At 44.4% G+C, this 27921-nt stretch overlaps 1 protein-coding gene across 17 annotated transcripts in view; it reads right to left on the reverse strand.

The window, feature by feature from the left end:
* Positions 1-27921, reverse strand: part of RNASEH1 (ribonuclease H1) — a 68082-nt gene that overhangs the window by 31213 nt on the left and 8948 nt on the right. For 8 of the 17 annotated variants that reach the window (XM_078773296.1, XM_078773295.1, XM_078773304.1 and 5 more), the window contains exons 2-4: positions 26974-27051; positions 16247-16365; positions 15637-15894 (exon numbers count right to left, since the gene is read on the reverse strand). In XM_078773296.1, the coding sequence (XP_078629422.1) occupies positions 15637-15894; positions 16247-16365; positions 26974-27032 (436 nt within the window). In that variant the 5' untranslated portion in view covers positions 27033-27051. Of the gene's footprint in view, positions 1-15636; positions 15895-16246; positions 16366-26973; positions 27052-27404; positions 27531-27921 lie in introns of all 17 variants that reach the window. The other 9 variants (XM_078773290.1, XM_068108207.2, XM_078773291.1 and 6 more) reach the window with 2 other exon arrangements.

Here is a 27921-nt window from a genome sequence, read left to right on the forward strand (position 1 = left end):
GGATTAATAGCATTTCAATTCATTTTAATGGGGAAATTTAATTTGAGAAATGAGGAAATTGAGTTACGAGCTCGGTCACAGAACGAATAAAACTCGTAAGTCAAGGTCTCACTGTACTTGAAAAATCTTCGATTTTGCAAGTAACAAACAAACAAACAAAAACTTTCTTTTATATATGTAGAAGATATAAGATATATATATATATATATATATATATATATATATATATATATATATATATATATATATATATATATATATATATATATATATATATATATATATATATATATATATATATATATATATATACACACATATATATATATATACACATATATATATATACACACACAGACTTGGCATTAAATATGGATTTCTTTTTCTTGACTTGGGTTTACTTTCTTAACTCAGTATATCAATCTGGTGAGTTTCTTTTACACTTTGGTGATTTATTTGTTAAAAGAACCATGTCACTGATTGTCTGTCGCAGCAAGAAGTCAACAACAGGATTACATCACAGGTGGCGTGGCAAAATGTACGGACAGGTGCATTTGATGATTGGCTTCACAGTCGGGTATACAAAGGTTGTTGCGTTCTGTATTAGTGGAAAACACCTGCTGCACGTCTCCAAAAGTTATTACCGCTTCCTCTGGAGATGGTCCGTCAACTCGACAATGCTGTTTGTCATGGAGTGGTGGCTTTACGAAATTACGGCATGAAACAGCATGCTATTGCTCGGCAGTATGGCATCACTCAAGTTCAGGTGTCAAAGATCCTGAAACGAAATGCTCAGAGGGGTGTCCCTACTCCAATACCGAGGCCAGGACGTCCCCACAGAACCACAAGGAGGGATGATCGCCAACTGCACCGGTTAGTCCGCAATGGCCGTACCAAGTCAGCTAATCGGCTTAGGGCTGAGTGGCAGCAACTGACAAATGTGCCTGTATCCAGAAGGCTAGTCAAACAACGACTGGTTCAAGCAGGCTATCGTGCCAGGCGTCCCCTGAGAAAGCCACGCCTGACCAGACAACACCGCCAGCGCCGATTGCAGTGGGCCAGAGAGCACCGTCAATGGCAGCCAGGACACTGGAATCACGTGATCTTCAGTGACGAGTCTAGATTTCTGGTCTATCGTCAAGATGGCCGTGTCTGAGTGCGCAGACAAGTGCATTAAGCCTACAACAAAGATTGTATAGTGCCAAGTGTCCAAGCTGGAGGTGGTGGGATGACCGTTTGGGCTGCTTTTCATGCAAGGGGCAAAACTGACCTGGTTGTTCTGAATGGAAACCTGAACCAGTTCAAGTACAGGGCCATTCTGGAAGAAACATTGCTTCCATTTGCTCGTGCAGCCTTTCGAGGAAACTTTGTCTTCCAAGATGACAATGCACGGCCTCATTGTGCTCGCATGATCCAACACTTTCTTGCTGACCGTGGTGTAGAGCATATGGAGTGGCCTGCCATGTCCCCGGATATGAATCCGATAGAGAACTTGTGGGCAGAATTAACGCATCAAATCGACCTCTTGGACCAGCAGCCGACCTCTGTGCGTGAATTGCAGCAGGCTATTGTCACTGCATGGCAAGCGATTCCTGTCCAAACCTTGGCAAATCTCGTGAACAGCATGCCTCAACGTGTACGTGCTCTCCTGAATGCTCGTGGGGGTTAGATGAAGTTCTGAACTGTAATTTTACTGTCCGTAATCCCATTCGTAATTTAACTTTTGTTTTTGTTAAAAAAAAATTTGGCTAATGTGCAAAATAAAGAGATACTTCTGGAAAACGTACAGAAGTTTAACACAGTACTGTCCATGAATTGAGTTCGATATCAGTTTACATCACTTTCAAGGATCAATTTATTTGTTTCGAAATGTCAAATGTGGTTTTTGTTTCTTTTAAAGGTCACATTAACAAAATCTAGAATAATTTCAACATAATTCCAATGAACTTTTGGTTCTAAGACATCTTGAAAAGTAAGTTCACCCCCACAAAAAAAATATTCCATATTAAATGCCAAGTCTGTGTGTATATGTGTCAAGTAGTAGATTTGTTATTGCCTAAAGTTCAGTTATAGACGTTGGTTGCTAATGTGTTATGATTTAAATGTTGTTTAAAAATGCTATTTTCATAAAGTTAATAAAGGGTTTTTGCTTCGTTTTAGTTTTGGATGAGGAAAGGCTCGCTGAGGTCATGCTGGACAAATTGTATACGTGTGCTTTTTCGAGGCTAGATAAGGCCGGTCGTAAAACCACGCTCACATGCGCGTGATTTTGTGTAAACGCTAGTAGAATGATTAGATTGCAGACATAAACCTATTGTTTTTACCATATATATTTTGTATTAATCACAGCAACGCATGACTCTGTATAAACATGCTTTGAATTACTCATGTAAACAAACCCATAAAATATATGGGTTGTTTGGCCAAGCATACACTCTCCTCTTTGTGAGTTACATTTCTGTTTTCTCGGAGCCCAGAGAAACATTTGGTCCGAATGATAAGGAAGGGCTGACTCCCCCGAACAGCGGATAACGGTGGGAGGGACTCTCGCCAGTCGCTTTGTTCTCTCGGAGATTTTCTGATAATCGTATTCATATATAAGTGAATGAGAATCAATGCGTTTCCAGGAAGGCTTGACGTGGCATGAGACTGGCTCTTGCTGTAGATGTCTTGGCTTCTTCCGGATCTGTATAAGTTGGTTTTTAATAAAGCTGCGTCATTTCAGGCTATTGTGGACTTCTTTTGCAAACGAAGAGCTGCTTCTTCACAAATGGTACCAGGAGTGGGGTGTCAACAGACGCGGAGGACGGGAAGCGGAACCCGGGCGACAGAAGGAAGGCTGCCCGAGGCCGGGACGCTGGCACTCTAATTTGATTAAGGTGAGCAATTGTTTTATACCAGAGGGCTATCTTTCCAAATTTGTACCTTGCTTCTTCGAACGGGTTCAGTCCGCTTCCCTGTCATCCGCGCTGCCTGCACTCGAACAGAAATTGTAAGTAAAGGCTCATTTAGGCCTCAGAATGACGTGGTTTTGTTAAAGCCAGGATAAACAAGTAAGGACTTAACAGTAAGCTTAAAGTTACAGTTAGCACCAGGAGGGGAAAATGAGGTCGGACAGCCATATAGGCTGAAGCCAGGTGGCCAAGATTTTTCCAGGAAGGAACAGCCCAGAGACAAGATGGGGTATGCCATTGCATGCCAGGGAACGAAGGGCTGTGGCTAACTTAGATAGAAGGCCAGAGGAACATAGAAGGCCATAGGAACATGGCCAGTAAAAGGATTTGCGCAGGATATCGGTGAAGATAACGTTCGGTACAAGGGAAGGGGGAAAGTGAGGTCGGACAGCCGTAAAGGTTGAGCCAGGCCGAGAACTTTCCAGGAAGGATCAGCCCAGAGCAATAAGATGGGAAGCAAGCTAATGAAAGAAGGGGAACCCCTTAAGGGAACCCCGGCATCTTTCATGTTTAAGAGGCATCATTTTGCCGCGGTAAGACCATTAAAGGACTGGGCGGTGTTAACTAAAGATTTAAATAATCCCTGGCCAGAGGACAAGTAAGTAAGCAGTTAAACAAGTAAAACAGCGAGTGATGCCGCGGGACCAGATACCAGACCAAGACCCCCCAACCCCCCAAGACCTGAGCTCAGTCCCGGGGCTCTAGGCAACACCCCCCACCCCCCCCCCCCAAGACCTGAGCTCAGTCCCGGGGCTCTAGGCAACACCCCAACACCCCCGCCCTGCCTTCCCTTTTTCACCTCAACCCACCCCCGTCCAACCCGTCCCAAAAAAAAATCCTTTTCCTTGAATGAGAGACGTAACATGAATGAGCAAAGACTGTTTGGGAGTGGCTGGAGAAAGGCATGATTTGAGTCGATCTGAGTTTCGCGCGAAGAATGGGAGACTCACTCGTATATGAATGAGGAATGAATGTATATTGGGATGTTAATTGACGTGTGTATCTGGCCAATGCATTTGTCTGTCATCTGTTTGGGAGTTGTTTGGGAAGCGAATTGATATAAATCGGGTCAGGAAAGCACTCGGAGTGCCCTTGTCGATCTACTGTTGATATGAAGCGGTTTCTTGGAGATGGTTGCAGGATGGGCTGTTTTTTTTCTTTCGAGCGGCAGTCGGACGGAGATATGGAATTTGTTGAACTAAATTCAGAATTCGAATCAATATGTGTGTTTTACTTGAATTGAAGAGTTCATTCAATGGCAGATATTGTGGATTGTATGTGTGGGATGTATCGCTGAGGCAGCTCACCTTTGGAATTGGTGTCATATAGTGCATTTTGGGTCAGAGAGGTCAAGCGTCGGAGATCCTGTTTTTTTGCGATGTTTACGAGCTAGGGATGAGTTCTGACAGCTCAATGTTCTGACAGCTCACTACATGCCAAGTCGTAGATTCTTTATTGACAATTCAATGTTATGGCAGCCGACTGCATGTCCCAACGTGAGGTAAACCCCGCCGTGAACGCGAATAGAGCGGCATGCAGGGAGTGTTGAGATTCGTGCGGAGGCACGAGGGTGCGCGCCAAGGCGGGGGGGGCGGCGTGGCGTCGTCGCGTTGAGATGGTTGTGCCAGGTCGATCGGCGATCTCTGAATTTAAATCGGATTTTTGTCATGCGTGTTGTGAAATTAAACGTCTATCCGAGAATCCTGGCAATGTTCGTTTAATTAAAATGTGGTACAAACCTGCGTTTCCGCCGTGCGGCTCCGTGGAAGTTAGAGTAGAGTTATTGTGTGTTCAGGCAGGAGCCGAGCGAGCCGCGAGTCACGGGTGTGCTGTATGAGATTTGCTCAGAGTGCCGGCGATAACTCGCCCACTCTCAGAGGAGGATGTGTGCCCAAATGCATTGTGGGTCATTTCGACTTTGCTGGATGTCGGACGTTCATGTCAGACGAGCCATGTCGGAATAGTGGCCGGCTGCGACATATATGCCAGGCAATGTCACAGGACGAATACGTTATTTAAGATGGATTTATATGGATGGATGGACTTATAAGATGGATTTTTATTTAAGATGGATTTATAAGATGGATAGATGGATGGATTTATTTAAGATGGCTAAAATAAACGATTTCAAGACAGAGTAATTAATTTCCGGAGCCAAGTTCCAACAGGAAGTCTTGTTCATACAGTAAGGTACAGTGCGGAGTGGCGGCTGGAAGATGCATCGATGCATTTGTGTTGATCGATGCGGACACAGATTTAGTATGCTGGTAAGGTTAAGTTATTAAAATTGGAAATTCAATAATTTGAGCAGAAATGTCACGTTTCAACAGAACGCTGATCCGAGGAAGGAGGACGGTTGAGGTTTCAACTGTCGGTATGTGGTGTGGCTTGTGCCAAGGTGTGGGCGCGAGGAGGTGTGTTGATGAAGCGTTGTGCGAACGAGGAGGGATGTGCGAAAGGTGCACTAGGTAGCAAGGGTGCTGCATTGTAAAGCACGCCTCGTACGGACGTTCCTGGGCGGATTGTGACGGTTGTTGGATTCGTAGGAGCTAGCATTTTGCGATGTAGAGCCTCAATAAGGGTCATTTGTCTGTCTGGATGTGGTTCTTGCAGGGAATGACGCCGGACTTGTATTATTTGCGGAAAAATAAAGCGCTGGTTACCCCAATTCGAAGTTTGACCTTTTAAAGTTTAGTTGACCTTTGTTCGAGATATGCAAGGGAAAGGTCAGAGGTAATTCACTAACCTTGGAAGAACGACAGGCAGTCAGTCTACGAGGTGTTGCTTTAACGACAGGATATAGAACCTAAATCTGGAAGGAAAGGACATTATATTGTTGGTTAAACTGAAGTCATGTACATAATTAGTGGACAGAGAATATCGAGTTTTTTGTTGTTGTGGAAGCGTCAGGTACAGTACGCTTGGAATTTAATTTAACCGGGCCGAGTACAGTGACGTGTTCGATCGAGCTGTGGGGATTTGAGATGGATTTGAGTCACGTTAAATGGAGGACATTTGGGAGGATGAAGAGATGCAAGTAACGTGGATTAAATTGTGGTATCACGAGTTGGGTGCCAGAGATATTGTGGTTATTATAACTCACTGATTATAGGGGGCGCCGGGCGCACCGAGTACAGATCGGGTTGCATGATGGAGCACGCATGCATGGATTTTGGCTTTGCGAGGCTCCGGATAGAAATTGGCATTTCGATGCTGTGGATTATATTGTGCCTGCCCGGAAAGGTGATGTCCTGTGCTGGGGCTGGCGACATGCCTCTGTTATTTGTCTGTCTGTCGGTCTGATTGTAAGTCTTTGGTACTGGGAGGGCTAATTGAGTGCTCAGGCGTCATTGTTCCATGGAGGCAGGTACTGTGAGTCACAAAAGGTAAATGTAACACAGAGAGATGGACAGGACAACAATGGAGTTTATATGGACGGGTTTGGGGCAGTTTCAATCTGACGATTACAGAGTGCTTTGTTCCGTTCACGAAACATGTAAAATTCATGGAGTTGAAGTGGTTTGCAAAAAGGTAGCAGAGTCAGTACTGGGATGCAACCTCGTCCAGGGGTTTTGGTCCAGCCTGCAAGGAGTCCAGGGGCTTGTTTCAGGGCTGGGTCGCCAAAAATGGGATGCTGTGCCCATCTGGATGTAAAATTATCCATCAAGGACGGGGAATGATGTGCAGTGTGATTGATTGGAGGTAATAAGGATTTGTGTTGATTTCCTGATTTGAGTTCATCTGGAAACAAAGACAGATGGGATTAATGTGTATATCAGGAACATTTTGGAAAGAAATATGGATATATGACATTACTAAAATATAACCAAGCAATTGAGAGTTCTTGGGTTAATGGGATATAAATAAATGCATCTACAAGTTGATGGTTTATAAAAATTTAGTTCTGGATGATACTTAAACGATGAACAATGTTGGCAATGTACAAAGAATGTGACTTGTTTTTTGGGGGGAAAACATGTGGTTTAAATTTGGTTGGCTAAGTTTTAAAGATGGAGATGTTTCGCAGAACTCTTATGATTATTTATATGAGTGGTGGACTATTCCATGGCAAAGCATTTTCCAGTTTATTGAAAGTTGGATTTTGTAAAATAATGGTTTAATATAACCACAGTAGAAAATAATATACAGATTTGGGACATTTTGTAAACTTTCGAATAATGAGAAGATTCATAAAATTCATTTTATTTATTTCATGGAAAATATTTGGGTTGCAAGTGGAGAAGCATGGTATGGTATAAAAATAAAGAGGGAGTATCCAGGAAAAAGATGTTCAAGTGAACTTTGTGCTGTGAAAAGAATGTCGAGTTAATGGAAGTGTTTTGTTCGATTAATTTTGTTCAATTTGTGTTCAAATGACCATCGATGTTGGGGGCAAAGTTATGGGTGAATTTGGTGAGTGGTTGTGGGCAAACGAAGATTAATTTAGATTTATCATAGTTAAGTTCGAGGAAGTTGATTTGAAGCCAGAATTTCATTTGGATGCCAGAAAGGAGAAAGGAGATGCTGAAAGCCAGAAAGGAGATGCTGTTGTCTACTCTGAATGACAGGTGGCGGTATCCAGGGCGCTGAGGAGTTTGTTCACGTTGTAAAGTTTGTTTATTTAGTTTGTTTATTGTAGAGAAGAGTGCTTTTGGGATTCCGGAGCCAGAGTGGATAATTTGAGGGTAGTAGGTGGAGTAGAGGACATCTTTGCAGTGCTGTAGGTGGTCCTTGTAGGCTTGGGGGTGAACTAATTTGGGTTTAATAGGCACAAGCTGGTCTAAACAGGGTGAGGAGGATGGTGTGATTGATGATGTCAAAGGAGGCGTTGAGGTGAGGAGGATGAAAATGTTGAGGTTGCCGGCATCAGAGGAGAGAAAAGGTCGCTGGTGATTTTGAGGAGAGCAGTTTCAGTACTGTGGCTGGAGCAGAATCCGGATTGGGATGTTTCATACAGGTTATTGGCAGAGTGGTGATGTTTGAGTTGAGTGGCCACAGCACGTTCCAAAACTTTTGACAGAAAGGGTAGATTGGAGATGAGTCTGAAGTTATTTAGGGTGTCAGGGTTTAGTCCAGGGTTTTTCCAAAATGGGGGTGAAGTTTCACGAGTTTTTGGGGAAATCGGTATGTGAAGCTGGATTAAGTTGGAACTGCTTGATGAGCCATGGAGATGGATTGGGTTTTGTTGTTGGTTGTCTGGGAGTTCGGTTGTTGCATTGCCAAAGGTTTCTGTGTGGTGGACACACTCGTTGGCTGTTGTCTTGTGTGACGTGGATGGAGATGTATGTGGCTGCGTGTGGCTGCCTGGAGTCGGGAAGACGGCTACAGTGGTTGATATTGGTTGTGGATCGTCCGGGGTGCTTCGATTTGCATAGGGGGTGAAGATTGGGATATTACATTATTTTAAGTAAGTATTGGTATGAGTAATTACATAAGTAATTATGAGTTATTATGAGTATTAGTTATGAGTAAGTGATTATTTTAGTAAAGTTACATGTTTCGCTGTGTTGTGGATCTGCGGACAAGCTAGTTTGATGGGTACCCTGGGGTCTTCGGCGTGTCTATGTGTTTGGCTGTCTGTCACACCGGACTCTTGAATGGGTTTTCATGAGACGAATTTCAGACATAACAGTGAGAATCTATTTTGAGCGAATCACAGTGGGTGAGGAAAACATTGTGTGTGACCAGACACCAGAACTGACCAGAATTGAAATTGGAAGTAGACCAGGTTATTTCTATTATTTGTTTATTCGTGAAAATAAATAAATAATAGGGGGAGGTTAATGGAGGTTAATGGTGGTTTGTGTGTGTTAATGGAGGTTAATGGTGGTTTGTTTGTGTTAATGGAGGTTAATGGTGGTTTGTTTGTGTTAATTCTAGTTGAAACTCTCGCTGAAGTAATTTTCGTTTATTTTTATTTTTTGATTCGATTTGAGAGTTGAGATGATTGATTTTTTATTAATTTTATAATTTTATTTTTATTGATGTTGGAAACAGGTAATGGGATGCTGAGAGAAGGATTGAATTTAATTTGAATTGGACTGGATTAAATGGGATTGAATTTAAAAATTGAATATTGGATAAAATTGGATCCACTTGAAAAAAGTGGATTAGGAAATTGGAGAAAAGGTGTTCTATGAAACTATGAATTGAATGAATTGAATCTATGAATTGGAGACCTGTAGACCAGGCGCTCCCAGGAGACTTGTGGACCAGGTGTTCGTGGAGCACTTCACCTGCAAGAACGCCTTGGAACCAAGGTGGAAGGGACCAGTCCAGGTGTTGCTGACTACACCAACGGCAGTCTTTTGCGAGGGCAAGACCTCGTGGATCCACGCCACGCACTGTAAGTTGGCCATACAAGCACCAGACACTACACCACAGCAACCACAGTAAGGATGGGCCTAATCATAGGTACAATACTATTGATAGCGACAGCAGCTAGGGGAAACTCCGATTCCAATAGATGCGAAAACAAAACCCGACACCTCACCGTAACATGGGGACAAAGAGTATCACTACCATGTTTCGAACAGAAAGCCCTGCACACAAATTGGGTGAACATAAATTGGCTAGCACTGTCGGCAGGGCCTGGACGCGTTGGCATGGTACTACAAAAGCAACGAGAGTTCCGGGAAGACGGGCAAGCTAGCATTAAGACCTTGGCCCAACCAGGATACCAATGGGGAACCCCTGATTTTAAGCTACAAACACGCACACGCCTAGGGAAAGACATGACCATGCAGGTCCGGTGCAGCGTCTGGACCCCTGGCGCGGCCGGTGGCGAAAGGAACTACATACCATGCATCGAATACATACTCACGCCACAACCCCAGAATAAGGCCCCAAAGAAGGGTGAAAACACATATTGGAAAGTGGCCAGGGAGGTGGCAACAATTCAAAATAGGACACACTGCTGGTCGTGCATGCGCTTTCCCCAAGCAGGCACCACAGGAATACACATGATAGTGCTACCTCTGTCCCTCAATGACCTCTGCTCACAACCTATCGATTCCCCATGTTTAGTCACCACGCTGGAAAGAGAAGGGGTTGACAACGGCAAGAGTTGCAATCGACAATTTAATTATCGCCCGTCAATGATTGCCCATGTGGCCGAGAGGCCTGCCCCCGTCTGGGTCAAACCACAGAAAGGGAAGGTCTGCCTCCAGGGTTCCGGCCACTTGCGTATGGGAGAATCAGAATGCGCCTACACTCTCCCCGGGAAGCTGGGACAAGGGAGCTCGGGGATTACATTACGAATAGTACTGCAAGATAAACACAACCACAACATAACGGCTATAACATTCTCTAGGGGGGTTAGTAGGATTAATGGGGTGGTAAAGGGACTCCAGTGCTTATCCACCCACCTGGTCCCACCCCATGGGACAATGTTTATATGCGGCGACAAGGCTTACCCCTATTTACCAAATAATTGGGGGGGCACATGTTATCTGGGTTCAGTTCTTCCTGACGTTGAGATACTGGATGAGCTAGACCCAAAGTCCTTGGACAGGCGTTATAAGAGGTCAGTCATGAACGAAGATGGAACCACTAAACTACACGGGAGTCTATGGGAAAAGGTGTTTGGTTTCTTCTTCCCAGGAGCGGGCACAGTCATGGATAGTTTCCGAATAGACAAATTGGCTTTGACCCTAGAAAAGGTGGCAAACGACACCGCTACGGCTCATGACATACTATTGGACACGGTAATTCACATGCGTACAATGGTGATGCAGAATCGGGTGGCTTTGGACATGCTCCTGGCAGAGAAAGGAGGGGTATGCGGAATTATAGAGGGAAAATGTTGCACTTACATACCCGATCCATCTGAAGGAGTGTCAGCCGCAATAGTGAGACTAAGGGAAACTAGCCACGCCCTGACGATCGATCGGATCGCGCGTGAAAATTCTTATACATTTAGCTGGCTCACTGACTGGTTCCAGGGATGGACGGGCACCATAGTGAAGTGGTTATTGACCGCACTGGCTGTGATAATCGGGGTAGTAATTTGGGGGGCACTAATGAAATCTCTAGTCCTCCTCTGTATGAGAAAGTATTTTACAGGATGGAAAGTGAAAAAGCCGCCGACAACGACTATGGCTCTGACCACAGAGGCCGTCGACCTGAACGGGTCCTTCAACAAGGCAGTTGCGACCGGCGCTCCAGAAAATTGCATTGAATTTTGTAATGACTGTGATACTTGTGCGGATCCCATGTGGGAACTGGCTGCTGCCTGTAACGGTGTATGTGATGACTGTGATACTTGTGCTATAAACCCCTTGCGTGTACTGGCTAACGCTGCTTATGTATTACAAGCTGACAGCTGCACGCCCCCTTCCGACCCAACTATGGATCTGATTGCGACACTGGGTCTGGCGGTCGAGGGACCCGACGCGGATGTCCTAGACCCGCAAGCCGACCAGGCGCCCATGGGAGACTTTGACATAAAGGAAGTTCCTCTCTTTGCTTCATATGTATTAAGTTCAAATGCTTCAAGTGAATCGGATTTTTACGCTCTGTACCCTGACCAGGAAATTGAGACACAAGATACTGACAATACTATGTATTCCCCAGAACAGCAGCACGTGAGGGACCTCATGGGCATGATCGTTGATTAACTTCGAAGATCTGCAAGGACTGAGTCTGCAAAGGGTGGGGGGAGCAAGTTCCGCAGGGGAGGTGACGGGCCCTCTGGCGGAGCAGAACCTCATCTGGACCAGACACCTTCGTTGTGGATCCGAAACGTTAATGGACTTTCATGTTCTGAGCCCTCAGGCTCCGAGCACGCACCACACGACACGTTCGCCAAATGCACGGGCGAGGCGCTTTGGGCGCACGATATGCCCTTGGGAGATACCCGCATTACACAATTATTTTTTCAATACCCGCATTACACAATTATTTTTCAATAAAGCCCGATGTGGCACGTTGTCTCTTAAGATACTTTGTCTCGACGAGACAAGAGGAAGGAATGTCAAGTAGTAGATTTGTTATTGCCTAAAGTTCAGTTATAGACGTTGGTTGCTAATGTGTTATGATTTAAATGTTGTTTAAAAATGCTATTTTCATAAAGTTAATAAAGGGTTTTTGCTTCGTTTTAGTTTTGGATGAGGAAAGGCTCGCTGAGGTCATGCTGGACAAATTGTATACGTGTGCTTTTTCGAGGCTAGATAAGGCCGGTCGTAAAACCACGCTCACATGCGCGTGATTTTGTGTAAACGCTAGTAGAATGATTAGATTGCAGACATAAACCTATTGTTTTTACCATATATATTTTGTATTAATCACAGCAACGCATGACTCTGTATAAACATGCTTTGAATTACTCATGTAAACAAACCCATAAAATATATGGGTTGTTTGGCCAAGCATACACTCTCCTCTTTGTGAGTTACATTTCTGTTTTCTCGGAGCCCAGAGAAACATTTGGTCCGAATGATAAGGAAGGGCTGACTCCCCCGAACAGCGGATAACGGTGGGAGGGACTCTCGCCAGTCGCTTTGTTCTCTCGGAGATTTTCTGATAATCGTATTCATATATAAGTGAATGAGAATCAATGCGTTTCCAGGAAGGCTTGACGTGGCATGAGACTGGCTCTTGCTGTAGATGTCTTGGCTTCTTCCGGATCTGTATAAGTTGGTTTTTAATAAAGCTGCGTCATTTCAGGCTATTGTGGACTTCTTTTGCAAACGAAGAGCTGCTTCTTCACATATGTGTGTGTGTGTGTGTATATATATATATATATATATATATATATATATATATATATATATATATATATATATATATATATATATATATATATATATATATAGTGGAAATGAGAATTGTGTTTTTTATTGTTGTAAAAATATCACCCTCCTTCCTCCAGTTGTGTATAAAGGTCAAAGGGCGTCCCTTAGTTAGGTCATATACAATCACGTTAGCCAATCATAGATTTCCTCCTTGTTGATAGTTATTTCCTTATTCTGTGTATTAGGTTAAGGCTTTGTCTTCCATTAATTAATACTCCATTGCACCGAATTCAAATAGCTAGATCCCCTTTTTCAAATTCCCCCAAAGCCTTTATTACCAACTGCATTTGCCTCCATTGAGCACGCGGTCGGCTCGGAAAAGAAAGGCGTATCTCCACCTCGTCAGAGGGGAGGAGTGAGCCAGCCCTTGCCGACCAACCCAGAACGAGGGGTTTGGCTTTGAGAGGGCGTGGGGAGAACCGTCGAGTAGGTTCGCGAAGGTTGAAGGGCGTGGCCTATATAACCCGCACCACGACGCCCCCACCGAGAGACGCGCAAGAGATGAGTCCAGATGAGCGACGGAGATGAGTCCAGATGAGCGACGGCGATGAGTCCAGATGAGCTACGGAGATGAGCACAGAGGATGAGCGCTTAAAAAGCACGCGACGCACCTAAGACGAGCTGCGTGATCCAGGAGAGGAGAGAGGGATGTCCCATGAGCTTTAAACCACCACAGCTTTGAGCTTCGACGGCAGTTTTCGACCGTGGCCACGAAGGAACGGCGGCTGCTGAACGTGCCGATCGAGAAGGGGGCGGCGGCTGCTCACTCCCGGCCCGACCGTGCTCCGGTTCCAGTTGGACCTTCCCCTCCTTCCAGCCAATCGTTCCTGCCTTCATTCCCCATTCGTGTGAGTCTGTCTTTTGTTTGTTCTGTCCTGGGTTAAGTAAGACTGCATAGGTAAGCTAAGGTGCACTGTGTCCGCTTCTTCTTCTTCTGTTTTTATTTTTTTATTCTTCCTCCTCCTTGGTTGCTTTCAATTGTGTAAATAGTAAATAAATCATATTTGTATTTCTTACCCTTTGCCTTTCTTTCCTCTACATCCGTCGTTGTTGTCTTTTCCCTCATTGGACACTTGTGGCACGATTTTGGCCAACGTTTCAGGATTGGGTTAGTCTTGGTAACAGTTCGTGCTGCGGTTGCTAAACACCGCTCGGCAATCAAGTAACATCTGTCCGCGGTACGAACGGGGCTGTGCACCGGCCTTTCCGGAGGTCGCGGTGCAGCTTCAGGGACCACGTCAGTCAGTCACAAACGAGGGGACTAATCCCCCCTCAAAGGGGAACCATAGGCCAACGTTGGGTTCCGCAACAATATATATATATATATATATATATATATATATATATATATATATATATATATATATATATGTGTGTGTGTGTGTGTGTGACGCTACCAGATTCTTGTACCAGATGCTCAAATTATGGATTTCGAGTTATACCTGCAGCATTAAAGTACCAACCCTGTTCCTTCATAAAATAGCAGGGTTGGTCAAATTGGGCAATTACAAATTCATTAAAACAAAAATTTAAATATTCATGTGTTCCCCAAAATGTCAAGTTTTTCAACTTTTCATGCCAGGAAATCTAGAAAATTTCACAAAAAATACCAACCAGTAATTTACAATCAGAATCAATTTCTAGGGTTTAAAGGTTTTTTTCAAGCATGATGTTGGACAAGTAAAGTAAATAAAAGTACCATAAGAGTTATTGGTCGAGTGCCAATTCTTTTTTTAGCACCTTGCCAATATTGTGTATTTTTCACTTTTTTTCCGAGTAAATAAGTTGTGACCAGCACTGATTTTAATTGGAATTTATGGGAAACAAACACGCACGTTTCTTCTAATACTGCTGTATTTATTATGTACAGCATAATCTGCATTGAATCTTCAAGCATAATCTGCATTGCAACTGTACACAAATACTGTAAATCATCGCCCACCATCTGTACGCTAGCCCAAGCTGTCATGCCAAATTATCAAGGCAAAATGACGAGTAGGCCTACATGTATAGAATTTTCACACACATGTTTGGTGAAGCCCCATTTACAAGACTTATGTACACTAGGCTTGACTTATCCATGAAGGACAAGAAATGTATGTGGCATCATACTACTTACACTTGAAAACCCCACGGGATATTAAGTTGGCAGCCAGAAGTGTGATTCAAAGGTCAAGTCATTATCTTGTGAGCCTAATTCACAAAGTACATACAAGTACAGCATTGTTCAGTAAACGATATTCTTTGTCCAGTATATGAATAAAATATCATGCACACTGGATGCACAGCACTGAGCAGCATGTACAGGTCTTATCAATTGCACAAACTATGATGACTGTCTCAATCATTATCAGTCACGTATCAGTATTATTCATTATCAGTATCATTAATCATTATCTAAACAAACACGTGTGGCGACTAGTGCGCCACCAGGCGACTGTTGCCGCTGAATCGCGGAAAATGACCGTCGAGTCCGAAGCAAAATTCAGGCTTCAACGGTCATAACAGGTAATGCCACTGTCATAGAACGAAAGATCGTTTTTTTTTTCCGTCGATGGGTGAAATATAAGATGAAACTGTGTCCAATAAAGGTATATTTCCGGCGGTTTATTGCTGATAAACGATCAATCCGGAAGCGAAAACGGTGAAACACGCAGCGCCGCCTTTCAACGTCGTTTATACGCAGAAGATGTTTAGCGCATCTGGTACAAGAATCTGGTAGCGTGACATATGTATATATATATATATATATATATATATATATATACATACATATATATATATATATCAAACAATGGCATGTCTTGAACAGTTGCGAGTGTCATTTGTATAATATTTTGAATGCATCTCACACTTCGAATACAAAACACGAATGGTTTACATCATACCCATGTATTGGAACCTGTCAGACAGAGAAGCAGGCTGTGCCAATGTGCAATCATCTTGTCGACAGCGTTTATTTCCCGAATATCCTGCATGTACATCGTCTGTAGCCTTGTGCTTGTACGTGTTTGGAAGTTGAGTGCGTTTCACTCCCTCTGTGTGGTCTTGGGAGGTTGATGGTTCAAAATTGCAGTCGATGTCTGCGCCCCAGACATCTTCACCAGCTTCTCTTGGAGGATTCGACGATCTTGCAGCCGAAGGTTCTGCAGAGGAAAAAGGCTAAAACGTCAGATTAGACCCACACTTTTTAACTACATTGGCCTGAATATACAGTGCATGGAAAAGAAGGGATTGCCTCGAAAACAAGGAGCCAAAGGAATGACTATCCACATCACTCCTGTTTTTTCACTGAAGATAAACACTCAATGTTTGTCAAAAGCACAAATGAAACAAGAATTGACAGGATTCACAGTGTTGACAATGCGAAAAAGGAAAGGAATTATTTCAGTCAAACTACTCGGTTTAAACTTAAAGCAAGATATTATGCCCTTTTCTTGGAACCTAACCTACAAGCTAGCAAGCTGAAATAATTGTGTTTTGTCACGTGTTTCTCACCAGGCTGATGGCCAATCTTGCTATCTGTCCTCTCAACAAACTTCCAAGCTTCCTCCTCAGTAGAATACTTCTTGAAAATGGCTCCCTGATAGCATTTCACCATCTTTTCACAATCGGTCCTCAAAAGGAAAAAATATTCATAACAGTGTATTATTAACTTTTAAAGCATGGCAATCCATCACATCACATCACAGAGAGATCTCATCAAATAAGTAACTCGAGATTTCATACAACACCTTATCCCACACAATCTTGAGAAAAGAAAGCACATGGACGGAGTCTGACAGCAGCAAATTTGATTGGCGGAGAAGACGCAAAACGCCATAATATTTATTTTGTCCTTGTATTGCTAAACAGAAGAGTTTTGAAAGTGCAAAAAAGCGATTTGGCTTCTCCAGTGTTCAAGTATATAATTCAATTTAAATAAAAAGAAGACTAAAGGTTGTAGACAAAGCTCACTTGAGCTAAAAAAAAAACCCAAAAAAACCTGCTGCTCTCTCTACACTTTACGCCTAGTCATTTGCACTAAGTCATATTCCATCAGCTTGGAAATCTGCCAACATCACTGCATTACATAAAAAAGTACAAAAACGGATCTCATTAACTACAGATCTATCAGCTTATTTTCAATCATCAGCAAGATCATGGAATCCATTATCACAGTTGATATAAAATTCTTCCTTTTCTCCAACAACCTCATCTCAAATCACCAATTTGGTTTCAGACAAGGTCACTTCACCTTGGACGTGCTGCTTCTACTCATCCAACAATGAATGGAGGCCTTCCATGTCACACATCAATTCAGGGCTCTCTCTTTGGACATATCTCGTGCTTGCGATACAGTCTGGCATCCGGCCGTACACTCCAAACTCTCTGCCTATGGCACCCAAGGGCAACACCACACACGGCTTTTTACTGACTTCCTCGACTCTCAAAGCCAACATGTGGCACTGAACAGCATCCCCTCCCTGTCAAGGCTGGAGTGCCCCAAGGCAGTATTCTGGGCCTAGTCCTATTCCTGATCTTCATAAATTATATCTCTGACTCTCTGAAAAATCCTCTTTATCTATTTGCTGATGACTCCACCCCCTGCCGTGACATTCCTCATCCTCAAGACAGGTAGGCTGAAGCCTCTTCCCTCTCCTTCAGACCTTGGACAAATCATAAGCTGGTCAAAAATTTGGAATACGTCTTTCAATCCTGATAAATCTCACACTCTCACCATCTCTCTCTCTCTGAAAGGGCCGTTTGACAAACCCTCCCATCTACTTTCTTAACAATTCGCTTCAGGAAATTCAGCTTTTCAAACTTCTGAGTCTCACTATCAGCCATGATCTATCTTGGACAAACCACATTTCAAAGTTGTCCTCCAAAGCCAGCAAGCGTCATGGCATCCTCCGTCGTACAAAGTCCTTCCTTGGCACACCCAAACTCCTGTCCACCTACAAGTCTTTCATCCGCAACTTGATTGATTAATGCTTTCCCCTCTGGGCTAGCACACCTGCTTCACATCTTGCTCAGCTTGACGCCGTGGAAAACAAGGCATTCAAGATCATTGGAATCTCCCCATATGAAGCTGAGTCCATCGGCCTATCACTTCACCATTGCAGACAGGTTGTTGGTCTCTCTGTCTTCCTTTCTGTAGTAAGGTGGCTTATTGAAATATTTTGGAAATATCATTACCGGGTGGGCAAAAGTGCCAAATTTTCCATGAATGTTCTTTACATCACAATGATTAATATCAGAAGGGTAGCCACCCAGAAATAATACAATGAGACCTCTGTAGGAGATACTGAAATTCAACATGGGATATTACCTACAGATGTGACATATGGCCACAGTAGGTATCTTTATAACAAGTTATTGGAATTTTTTTTCAACACCAAACATAGAATTCACCAATTCAAAAATGCATAGAATTAAACTGATATAGACGTCACCTATAGATTTATTCACTTTAAATAAAGACAGTGTATCATGTGATGGCTTCATATGTGATCGCTGTAAATAGGGGGACAATGGTGGAAAACTTCAATTAATCTTATTACCCATAAAAAAATGTGTGGAAATTGTGGTGCTTTTGTCTGCCCTGTAACGGTATTTCCTACAAGCCACCTTATTACTGGTCTTTCACCCTCTGCCCTTACCATACTTGGTCCCCCCCAGGATTCTGCGGGGCACACACAGTCCACCATCAACCCCCTTCTCGTGAAACTACCGAAATCTAGGATCACTACCCAACTTCACTAATTTGCTCCTCTTTTTCACGTGTGAAACTAACTTCCACAACCTCTTCAATCTCATTCTTACCTTCAGGTCTTCAAGACAGCTGTTCATCACCATCTCAGATCATCATCCTCCATCCAAAACCATGATCTTTTCTACCCATGACTCCTTAAACCCCCAACCCCAATCCCTCCTAATTCCAAATTTCCAGTTTTTCCTTCTGAGAGCTTCTTTCTGCATCCATCTTCTACAACCCATGCATCCTCTCCAGGCCCTCATTCCTTCCCATTGTTTGTCCAAGTCTGCCACTATCTTGGCGAAATAGTTGCCGTTTCAACAGCTCGGAGTTTAAGCTTGAAGAAAGACACAGTATTCTGTATTATGTTATGAAGATAGACGATGAGTTTAATGTGAATACTTTTAAACATACTGGTATCATACAGTCCTTGCGTTAGAATTTTAATTTATTTTGGATCCAAAATAAGTTTATTTTTACTTAACATGGATCAGCCTCACTGATCGGCTTAAGATTTACACCATAGAGATCTTGCACTGATCAGTGAGGCTGGTTCCTGGTCACCTGAGCTCCTCACCACATACAAGGCTTTCATCCGCAGCTCAATGGAATACTGTTCTCCCCTATGGGCTGGTGCTCCTGCCTCACACCTGGCTCGGCTTCACGCTGTTGAATCCAAAGCTTTCAGAATCATTGGAATCTCCCGCGATGAAGCTATCTCTGAGGGCCTTTCACTCACTCACCACAGGCAGGTAGGTGGTCTTTCTGTCTTCTACCGACTCCTCTCCGGCCTTGCTCCCCCAGCTCTCTCTGTGCTCTGTCCCCCAAATATTCCTACAGGTCGCACAAGATCTGCCAGCCACCCTCTGATGGTTAAACTGCCGAAATCTCGGCTCTCTGCTCACCTTCACTCTTTCATTCCTCTTTTCTCCCGCCTCTGGAACAAACTCCCACACTCACTTCAATCACACTCCTCCCTCCAGGTCTTCAAAACAGCTGTTCACCACCATCTCTTATCTTCCCCCATCCAAAACCTTGATCTTTTCTACCCCCACTAATTCACCCCAGATCCACCTTGTTTGAAATTCCAACTTCTTTCCTGGAAGTCTTGGCAGTGTCCATATGTTTTATACCTCTCCCACCCCCCCCCCCCTTCCCATGCCTCCCCCCCAAAGCCCTCTCCCTCCCACAGTTCTCTCGATGTCTCCATGTCTCTCGGTCCCTGCTCTCAAATGTTGTGTTTGTGTCCTTCCCCCTCTCTCCCCATCTTGTCTACCGCTCCCGATGTTATTTGTTTTGTGTGTCTGTTTGTCTTTCTGTGTGATTAATGTTCGCTCTTTCACGAGCCTCGATCTTGTATACAAAAAGAAAAAAAAAGAAAAAAAAAAAGTAAACAGATTGGTATCACACATCAGCCCACGGGTCCTAAAATCCTGCTCTTCCGCTCCAACTCACCCTCTCTCTGTTCTCTTCACCCTCTCTTTTGCTCAAGGTCATCTGCCATCTGCTTGGAAATCAACCAACATTACCGCTTTACACAAAAAATGTGCAAAAACAGATCCTTGCAACTACAGACCAATCAGCCTGCTCCCAATTATCAGCAAAGTCATGGAATACATCATTGCTTCTGAGATCAAATCCTTCTGTTCTACAATGGCTTGATCTCGGATCATCAATTTGGATTCTGACCAGGTCATTCTACTCTGGACATGCTGTTTCTGCTGTCTCAACAATGGATGGAGGGTCCTCAACGCCAAACAGGAAATCAGAGCTGTCTCCCTTGACATATCACGTGCCTTCGATACGGTCTGGCACCCCGCTCTGCTCACCAAACTCTCCTCCTATGGTATGCATGGAAATCTACACGCATGGCTTGCGGACTTCCTCTCTGGTCATAATCAACGTGTGGCCCTGAATGGTTTTCTCTAATCTCCCCTTCCTGTTCAGGCTGGAGTTCCCCAAGGCAGTGTTCTGGGCCCAGTGCTTTTCTGGTCTTCATCAATGATCTCTCCGACTCTCTGGAAAAACCTCTCTATCTCTTTGCTGATGACTCCACTCTCTAATGCTCCATACCTCATCCTTCAGATCGGCAGTCTGCAGCCTCCTCACTCTCTGTAGACCTGGACAAACTCACAGACTGGTCAAACAAGTGGAATATGTCTTTCAATCCTGACAAATCTCACACTCTTACGATGTCTCTTCGAAAAGACCGAATGGACTCCCATCTACTTTCTCAACAATCCTCTCCAAGAAGTTCTGTCACTCAAGCTTTTGGGTCTCACTATCTTGGTGTTGGCTTAGCGGTTAGGGTGCCGGCATGGGATCCTAGGATCCTGGGTTCGAACCCCGGTCGATCGCTGAATTAATTCCAGGGGGGTTGACTCAGCCTGTCATCCTTTCGAGGTCAGCAAATTGAGTACCAGCTTGCTGGTAATTCCCTGTGTGTCGCAAGAGGCTACAGAGTTGGCGGCAGGAAGGGCATCCGGCCGTAAAACATTGCTTCAAAAAAAGGGGACCACGGTGCTAAAAAAAAGGCCTCTAAAGGCGGTTCCTATCTGCCATGATCTTTCCTGGGAAAACCACATTTACAAGCTGGCCTCCAAAGCCAGTCGCGGACTGGGCATCCTCCGTCGTGACAAGTCCTTCCTTGGCACACCTGAGCTCCTCACCACAGACATGGCTTTCATCCGCAGGTCATTGGAATACTGTTCTCCCCTCTGGGCCGGTGCTCCTGCCTCACACCTAGTTCAGCTTCACGCTGTTGAAACCACAGCTTTCAGAATCATTGGAATCTCCCGAGATGAAGCTAACTCCAAGGGCCTTTCACTCGCTCACGCCAGGCAGGGTGGTGGTCTTTCCGTCTTCTACCGACTCCTCTCCGGCCTTGCTCCCCCAGCTCTGTCTGTGCTCTGTACCCCAAATATTCCTACAGGTCGCAAAAGATCTGCCTGCCACCTTTTTTTTTTCTTTTTTTTTCGCATACAGAATTGCGGCTCGTGAAAGAGCTAACATTTATCACACAAACAAATCAAACAGACAAACAAAATATATAAAAAGAGGGAGCAGTAGACAAGATGGGGAGAGAAGGGGAAGCACACAAACACAACATTTGAGGGCAGGGACATCGGGAGATGTGTGGGATGGAGAGGGCTTGGGGGGAGGAGGCGTGGGAAGGGGGGGGGTGGGTGGGAGAAGTATAAAACACAAGGACACCAAGGACTTCCAGGAAAGAAGTTGGTATTTCAAAAAAGTGGATATGGGGTGAAATTAGCAGGGGTAGAAAAGATCAAGGTTTTGGATGGGGGAGATAAGAGATGGTGGTGAACAGCTGTTTTAAAGACCTGGAGGGAGGAGTGGGATTGAAGAGAGTGAGGGAGTTTGTTCCAGAGGCGGGAGAAAAGAGGAATGAAGGAGTGAAGGTGAGCAGAGGGTCTTGATTTTGGCAGTTTAACCAAAAGAGGGTTGCAGGCAGATCTTGTGCGACCTGTAGGAATATTTGGGGGACAGAGCCCAGAGAGAGATGGGGGGGGGGGCAAGGCCAGAGAGGAGTCGGTAGAAGACGGAAAGACCACCAACCTGCCTGCGGTGAGCGAGTGAAAGGCCCTCGGAGTTATCTTCATCACGGGAGATTCCAAAGATTCTGAACGCTTTGGTTTCAACAGCGTGAAGACAAGCTAGGTGTGAGGGAGGAGCACCAGCCCAGAGGGGAGAGCAGTATTCCATTTAGCTGCGGATGAAAGCCTTGTATGTGGTGAGGAGCTCAGGTGTGCCAAGGAAGGACTTCGCATGACGGACGATGCCCAGTCGGTGACTGGCTTTGGAGGCCAGATTTTAAATGTGGTTTTCCCAGGAAAGATCATGGCAGATATTGAGACCCAAAAGCTTGAGTGACAGAACTTCTTGGAGAGGATTATTCAGAAAGTGGAAGGGAGGGTTGTCCAGTCGGTCTTTTCGGAGAGACATCGTAAGAGTGTGAGATTTGTCAGAATTGAAAGACATGTTCCACTTGTTTGTCCAGTCTGTGATTTTGTCCAGGTCTGCAGAGAGTGAGGAGGTTGCAGACTGCCGATCTAAGGGATGAGGAATGGAGCGGCAGAGAGTAGAGTCATCAGCAAAGAGATGGAGAGGATTTTCAAGAGAGTCAGAGAGATCATTGATAAAAAAAACCATAACCACCTTTAGAGGCCATTTTTCCCCGCAAAGCGGGGGTTGGCCTTTTTCGGGAACCGTGGTTGTTGTTGTTTTTCGGTCCGCTTTTTGAAGCAATGTTATACGGCCGGATGCCCTTCCTGACGCCAACCCTTTTTGCCGCCTTTAACGACAAACAGGGAATTACCAGTGAACTGGTACTCAATTAGCCGACCTCGGAAGGATGACAGGCTGAGTCAACCCCCCTGGCGTTAACTCAGCAATCGACCGGGATTCGAACCCAGGATCCTTGGATCCTAAGCCGGCACCCTAGCCGCTAGCCCAACACCACCTCCTAAGAACAGAGATCATTGATGAAGACCAGAAAAAGCACAGGGCCCAGAACACTGCCTTGGGAAACTCCAGCCTGAACAGGAAGAGGAGATGAGAGAAACCCATTCAGGGCCACACGTTGACTACGACTAGAGAGGAAGTATGCCAGCCATGCGTGGAGATTTCCATGGATACCAAAGGAGGAGAGTTTGGTGAGCAGAGCGGGGTGCCAGACCGTATGGAAGGCACGTGATACGTCTAGGGAGACAGCTCTAATTTCCTGTTTGGCATTGAGGACCTCCATCCATTGTTGAGAAAGCAGAAGCAGCATGTCCAGAGTAGAGTGACCTGGTCTGAAACCAAATTGATGATCAGAGATCAAGCCATTGGAGAAGAGGAAAGATTTTATATCCGAAGCAATGATGGATTCCATGACTTTGCTGACAAATGGGAGAAGGCTGATTGGTCTGTAGTTGCTAGAATCTGTTTTTGCACCTTTTTTTGTGCAAAGCGGTGATGTTGGCTGATTACCAAGCAGATGATAGATGACCTTGAGCAAAAGAGAGGGTGAAGAGAACAGAGAGAGGGAGTGAAAGAGCGGAAGAACAGGATTTTAGGACCCGTGGGCTGAGGCCGTCAGGTCCAGTTGCAGAATCAGAGTCGAGGGTTGACAGAAACTTTTCCACCTTGTCAGGAGGAAAGGACACAGAGTCCAGGAGCAGTGGGGTACGACTGGGTACGGCGGGTACAGAGAGGGATGGGTTTGGGACACAAGATTTAGAGGCAAACACAGAGTTGAGGCATTCAGCTTTTTCACATGCGGAGTCAGCTGTGTAGCCATTTGAGGTGAGGGAGGGGATGGAGGGGGAACAAACACCAGAAACAGATTTGACCAGACACCACCAGGATTTGGAAGAGGGAGACAGATAAGAGAGTTCGGTCTTAAGAACAGAGAGATATTGTTTCCTGGCTCTCCTGAGGGTGGACACACACTTGTTTCGGGCTTTGTGAAAGGAAATGAGATTTCCTTCCGTTGGATTTGCTTTCCCGAAGACGACAGCAAGTTGTTTCTGGGCAACAGCCTCACCACAAGATTCTGTGTACCATGGACGGGAGGGAGGGTATGACAACTGAAGACGAGATGGGATAAATCTGTGCATGAGAGAGAGCAATTTACTTTGGAAGAATTCCCAGGATGAGTTGATATCAGAGGCGGTCGAGATGGGAGACCAGTCCAGATGATTGATGGCTGCTTGAAGACTGAGGTTTGAAGACTGCTTGAAGACTGCTGCCAGAGGTTTAACCATTTTATGGTTAAACTGCCAAAATCAAGATACTCTACTCACCTTCACTCTTTCTTTCCTCTTTTCTCCCACCTCTGGAACAAACTCCCTCACTCTCTTCAATCCCACTCCTCCCTCCAGGTCTTTGAAACAGCTGTTCAATACCGTCTTCCCCCATCCAAATCCTTGATCTTTTCTGCCCCCGTTAATTCACCCCAGATCCACTTTTTTAGAAATACCGACTTCTTTCCTGGAAGTCCAACAGTGTCCATGTGTTTTTACCTCTCCCCCCCCCCCCCCTTTCCCATGCCTCCTCCCCCCAAGCCCTCTCCCTCACACAGATCTCCCGATGTCCCTACTCTCAAATGTTGTACTTGTGTGCTTCCCTCTCTCTCCCCATCTTGCCTCCCGCTCCCTTTATCATACATTTTATGTGTCAGTTTGTCTTTTTGTGATCAATGTTAGCTCTTACACGAGCCTCGATCTTGTACACAAAAAAAAAGAAAAAAAAAAGGGCAATACCTCTGGCGCTCACCTGTTGGAATAAACAGTATTATGCACCGACTAAGGGTATTTCAAAACCAATTTCAATGGTTGCTAGAAGACAGGGCAGCATATAGAATCATACTAACATAATCATAAGACTTTAAACAAACAAAGAAAAACATACCAATTTTGCAACCCCCCCTCCCCCTTTCCCAACCCCATATACCTCCTAAGACCCCAATTTTTCTAATGCCTGGAACAAACATTGGTACATCATGGGTGGTGAAGGGTGTGGTCAAGTTTCATCAAAATTGTGTGTGTAGTTTCTGAGACAAAAGCAAATACCTATTTTGGGGGGGTCAAACCTGGACCCACCTTGCCCCGCCATAGACCCCCTTAGACTTTGATTCTCTTAGTGCCATTAACAAACTTCGGTACATCATAGGTGATGAAGCTTGTGGTCAAGTTTAGTCGAAATAGTGGGTGTAGTTTTAGAGGACAAAAGCAAATTCCTATTTTTGGGGGGGGGGGAGGGGGGGCGGTTAACCTGGATCCACGTTGACCCCGGTAAACCCCCTTAGACCCCGATTTTATTAATGCCATGAACAAACTTTAGTCACAACACAACAAATATCATTTGTGCCAAATTTGGTCACAATCCCATCAGTGGTTTCGGAGAAGAGGTTTCAAGTGTTTACGGACTAACGGACGGACAACGCACCATCGCATAAGCTCCCCTGAACTTTGTTCCAGGTGAGCTAAAAATGAACTTTTATTTTGGATCGAAAATAAAATAAAATTCTAACAAAAGGACTGTGATGCCAGAATGTTCAAAATTACAGTATGCAATTTCAACTCAACGTCTATCTTCATAAGATAATACAGAATACCATATCATCCTTCAAGCTTAAACACCGAACTGTTGAAACGGTGACTTTCCAGGATAAATACGCGCTTTAAGGGCAAGCTTTAATCGTGTGCAGACTGACGTAATACGATGTTCCTGATCCATGTTTGTGGTTCGGTTCCGTGATTTGTGAATAACCATATATGCGCTTCCTGTTTGGATGGGATCAACTGTGATCTCGTGAGAGCATACCTCACAGCCTTGGCCTTGCCAATAAAGCAGTATATTAAACGGACAAAAAGTATTTTTTTTTACATTTTCAATGGTTGCTGAGAGACAGGGCAGCATGTACAATCATACTGAAGGAATCATAAGACTTAAAACTAAACAACAGATATAAAATGAAATAGTCACTCGTGGTTCCCGATCAAAAATATTTTTTTGTGCCTGTGAATATGTGGGGCACAGGGCCGCGAATGTAAAAGCAGGTCACATGTTATGAACTGTGAATGTCGGGGTCCAGCTGTATTTGCAATTAGCCAGAAATATGTATATACAGTGCCTATAGAACGTCTATACCCCATTTCAAAATTTTCACCTTTCGTTGCCTTATAGCCTGGAATTAAATGGCATTAAATCAGACTTTTTCCACCTTTATTTACACATCGTGACCCACAACTTCCAAGTGAAAAACAAATTCCACAAATTTCAGAAAATTAATTAAAATACAAAACTAGAATATATTGGTTGGATAAGTGTCCACCCTCCTTATAATAGCAATTGTAAATTAGCTCAGGTGTAACCCATCACCATCAAAATCACACACCAAGTTAATTTGCCTCCACCTGTGTTAAATTGTGGCGATTCCGATTATTTCAGAATAAAATCTGCTGTTCCTGTTGGTTTCCTCTGCTGGGTAGTGCATTTCACAGCAAAGAATCAACCATGAGCACCTTTCTACGTTTACACACGTAGAAAGATCGGCGTCGTACAGGTGGAAATGCAAAATCTCAATTATATTGAGATATTACAGAACCAGCAAATGTTTCCACATGCAGTAAATGGTGAAACTGCTAATGCCGAACCTGTGAATGTGTTTATATGCGGAGAGAGAGCAGTTTCATATGGGTGCGAAACTCAAAATCCTAATCGTATTGAGAAATTTAGGAAACCCTCCACCCACCTGAGGACACCAGGATACCCGCTGGGACAATAAAAGGTTCCACAGAAAGTTTGGTGGGGCTATCCCCAAAACTGAGGGATTCATTCGGGGACGAACAGACAGACAGACAGACAGACAGACAGACCAACCGACCCTCCTGCTTTATTATATATAGATATCTCTTGTTCAATGCGCACATCATTTCTATCAATAATGCATGTTTTTTAGTTTCCAAATGATACATACCAGGAGGTAAACACCCCAACTTCTCGACCCTTTTTGACAGCGTAAAAGGACTCCTTCATCCTGATCACATTTGTCCTTCTGTAATAAAAGAAAAATTGCATTTTAAACATTTGAGCTGTTCCTTTCATCAATTTACAACACAGCATACATATAAATGTGTCTAGTAGTGGAGCTTGGAGGAATTTCAGCCCATTTGTTGCCCTAGTGCTTCACAGGCAGGCGATTCATCAGTGTGTGCTGTCCCTCGGATGGATTTTAAACAAGGCGTCCTGTCTGTTAGCATTAATTGGTGGACGTTCAAGATGTGACTGTGTGTAAACAAGAATGACCGCACTGTGGTCACATCCTGCAACAAAATCCGGTAACGGCTGATTGGGAAACGCGCATTTAAATCACTCTTATAAGATTAACGCCGTGATTGGGAAACACACATTTAATGCGCCATTAAAAAATGAGCTCGACACCTCTCATCCATGTTTGCTGATAATTCCACTCTCTGCCGCTCCATTTCTCATCCCTCAGACCGGCAGTCTGCAACCTCCTCACTCTCTGCAGACCTGGACAAAATCACAGACTGGTCAAACAAGTGGAACAATGGAACATGTCTTTCAATCCTGACAAATCTCACACTCTTACTATGTCTCTCTGAAAAGACCGACTGGACAACCCTCCCATCTACTTTCTGAACAATCCTCTCCAAGAGGTTCTGTCACTCAATCTTTTGGGTCTCACTATCTGCCATGATCTTTCCTGGGAAAACCACATTTCCAATCTGGCCTCCAAAGCCAGTCACCGACTGGGCATCCTCCATCATGCGAAGTCCTTCCTTGGCACACCTGAGCTCCTCACCACATACGTAGTGTGTTCAAAAAGTATCCGACCTTTATTTTTCGTGCGTAAAAAAAAGAAGCTAGGGAGGCGTCGATTGGTGCACGTATGTAGGCGATC

This window comes from Myxine glutinosa, chromosome 2, assembly GCF_964187855.1.
Source record: "Myxine glutinosa chromosome 2, kmMyxGlut1.1, whole genome shotgun sequence".
NCBI lineage: Eukaryota > Metazoa > Chordata > Myxini > Myxiniformes > Myxinidae > Myxine > Myxine glutinosa.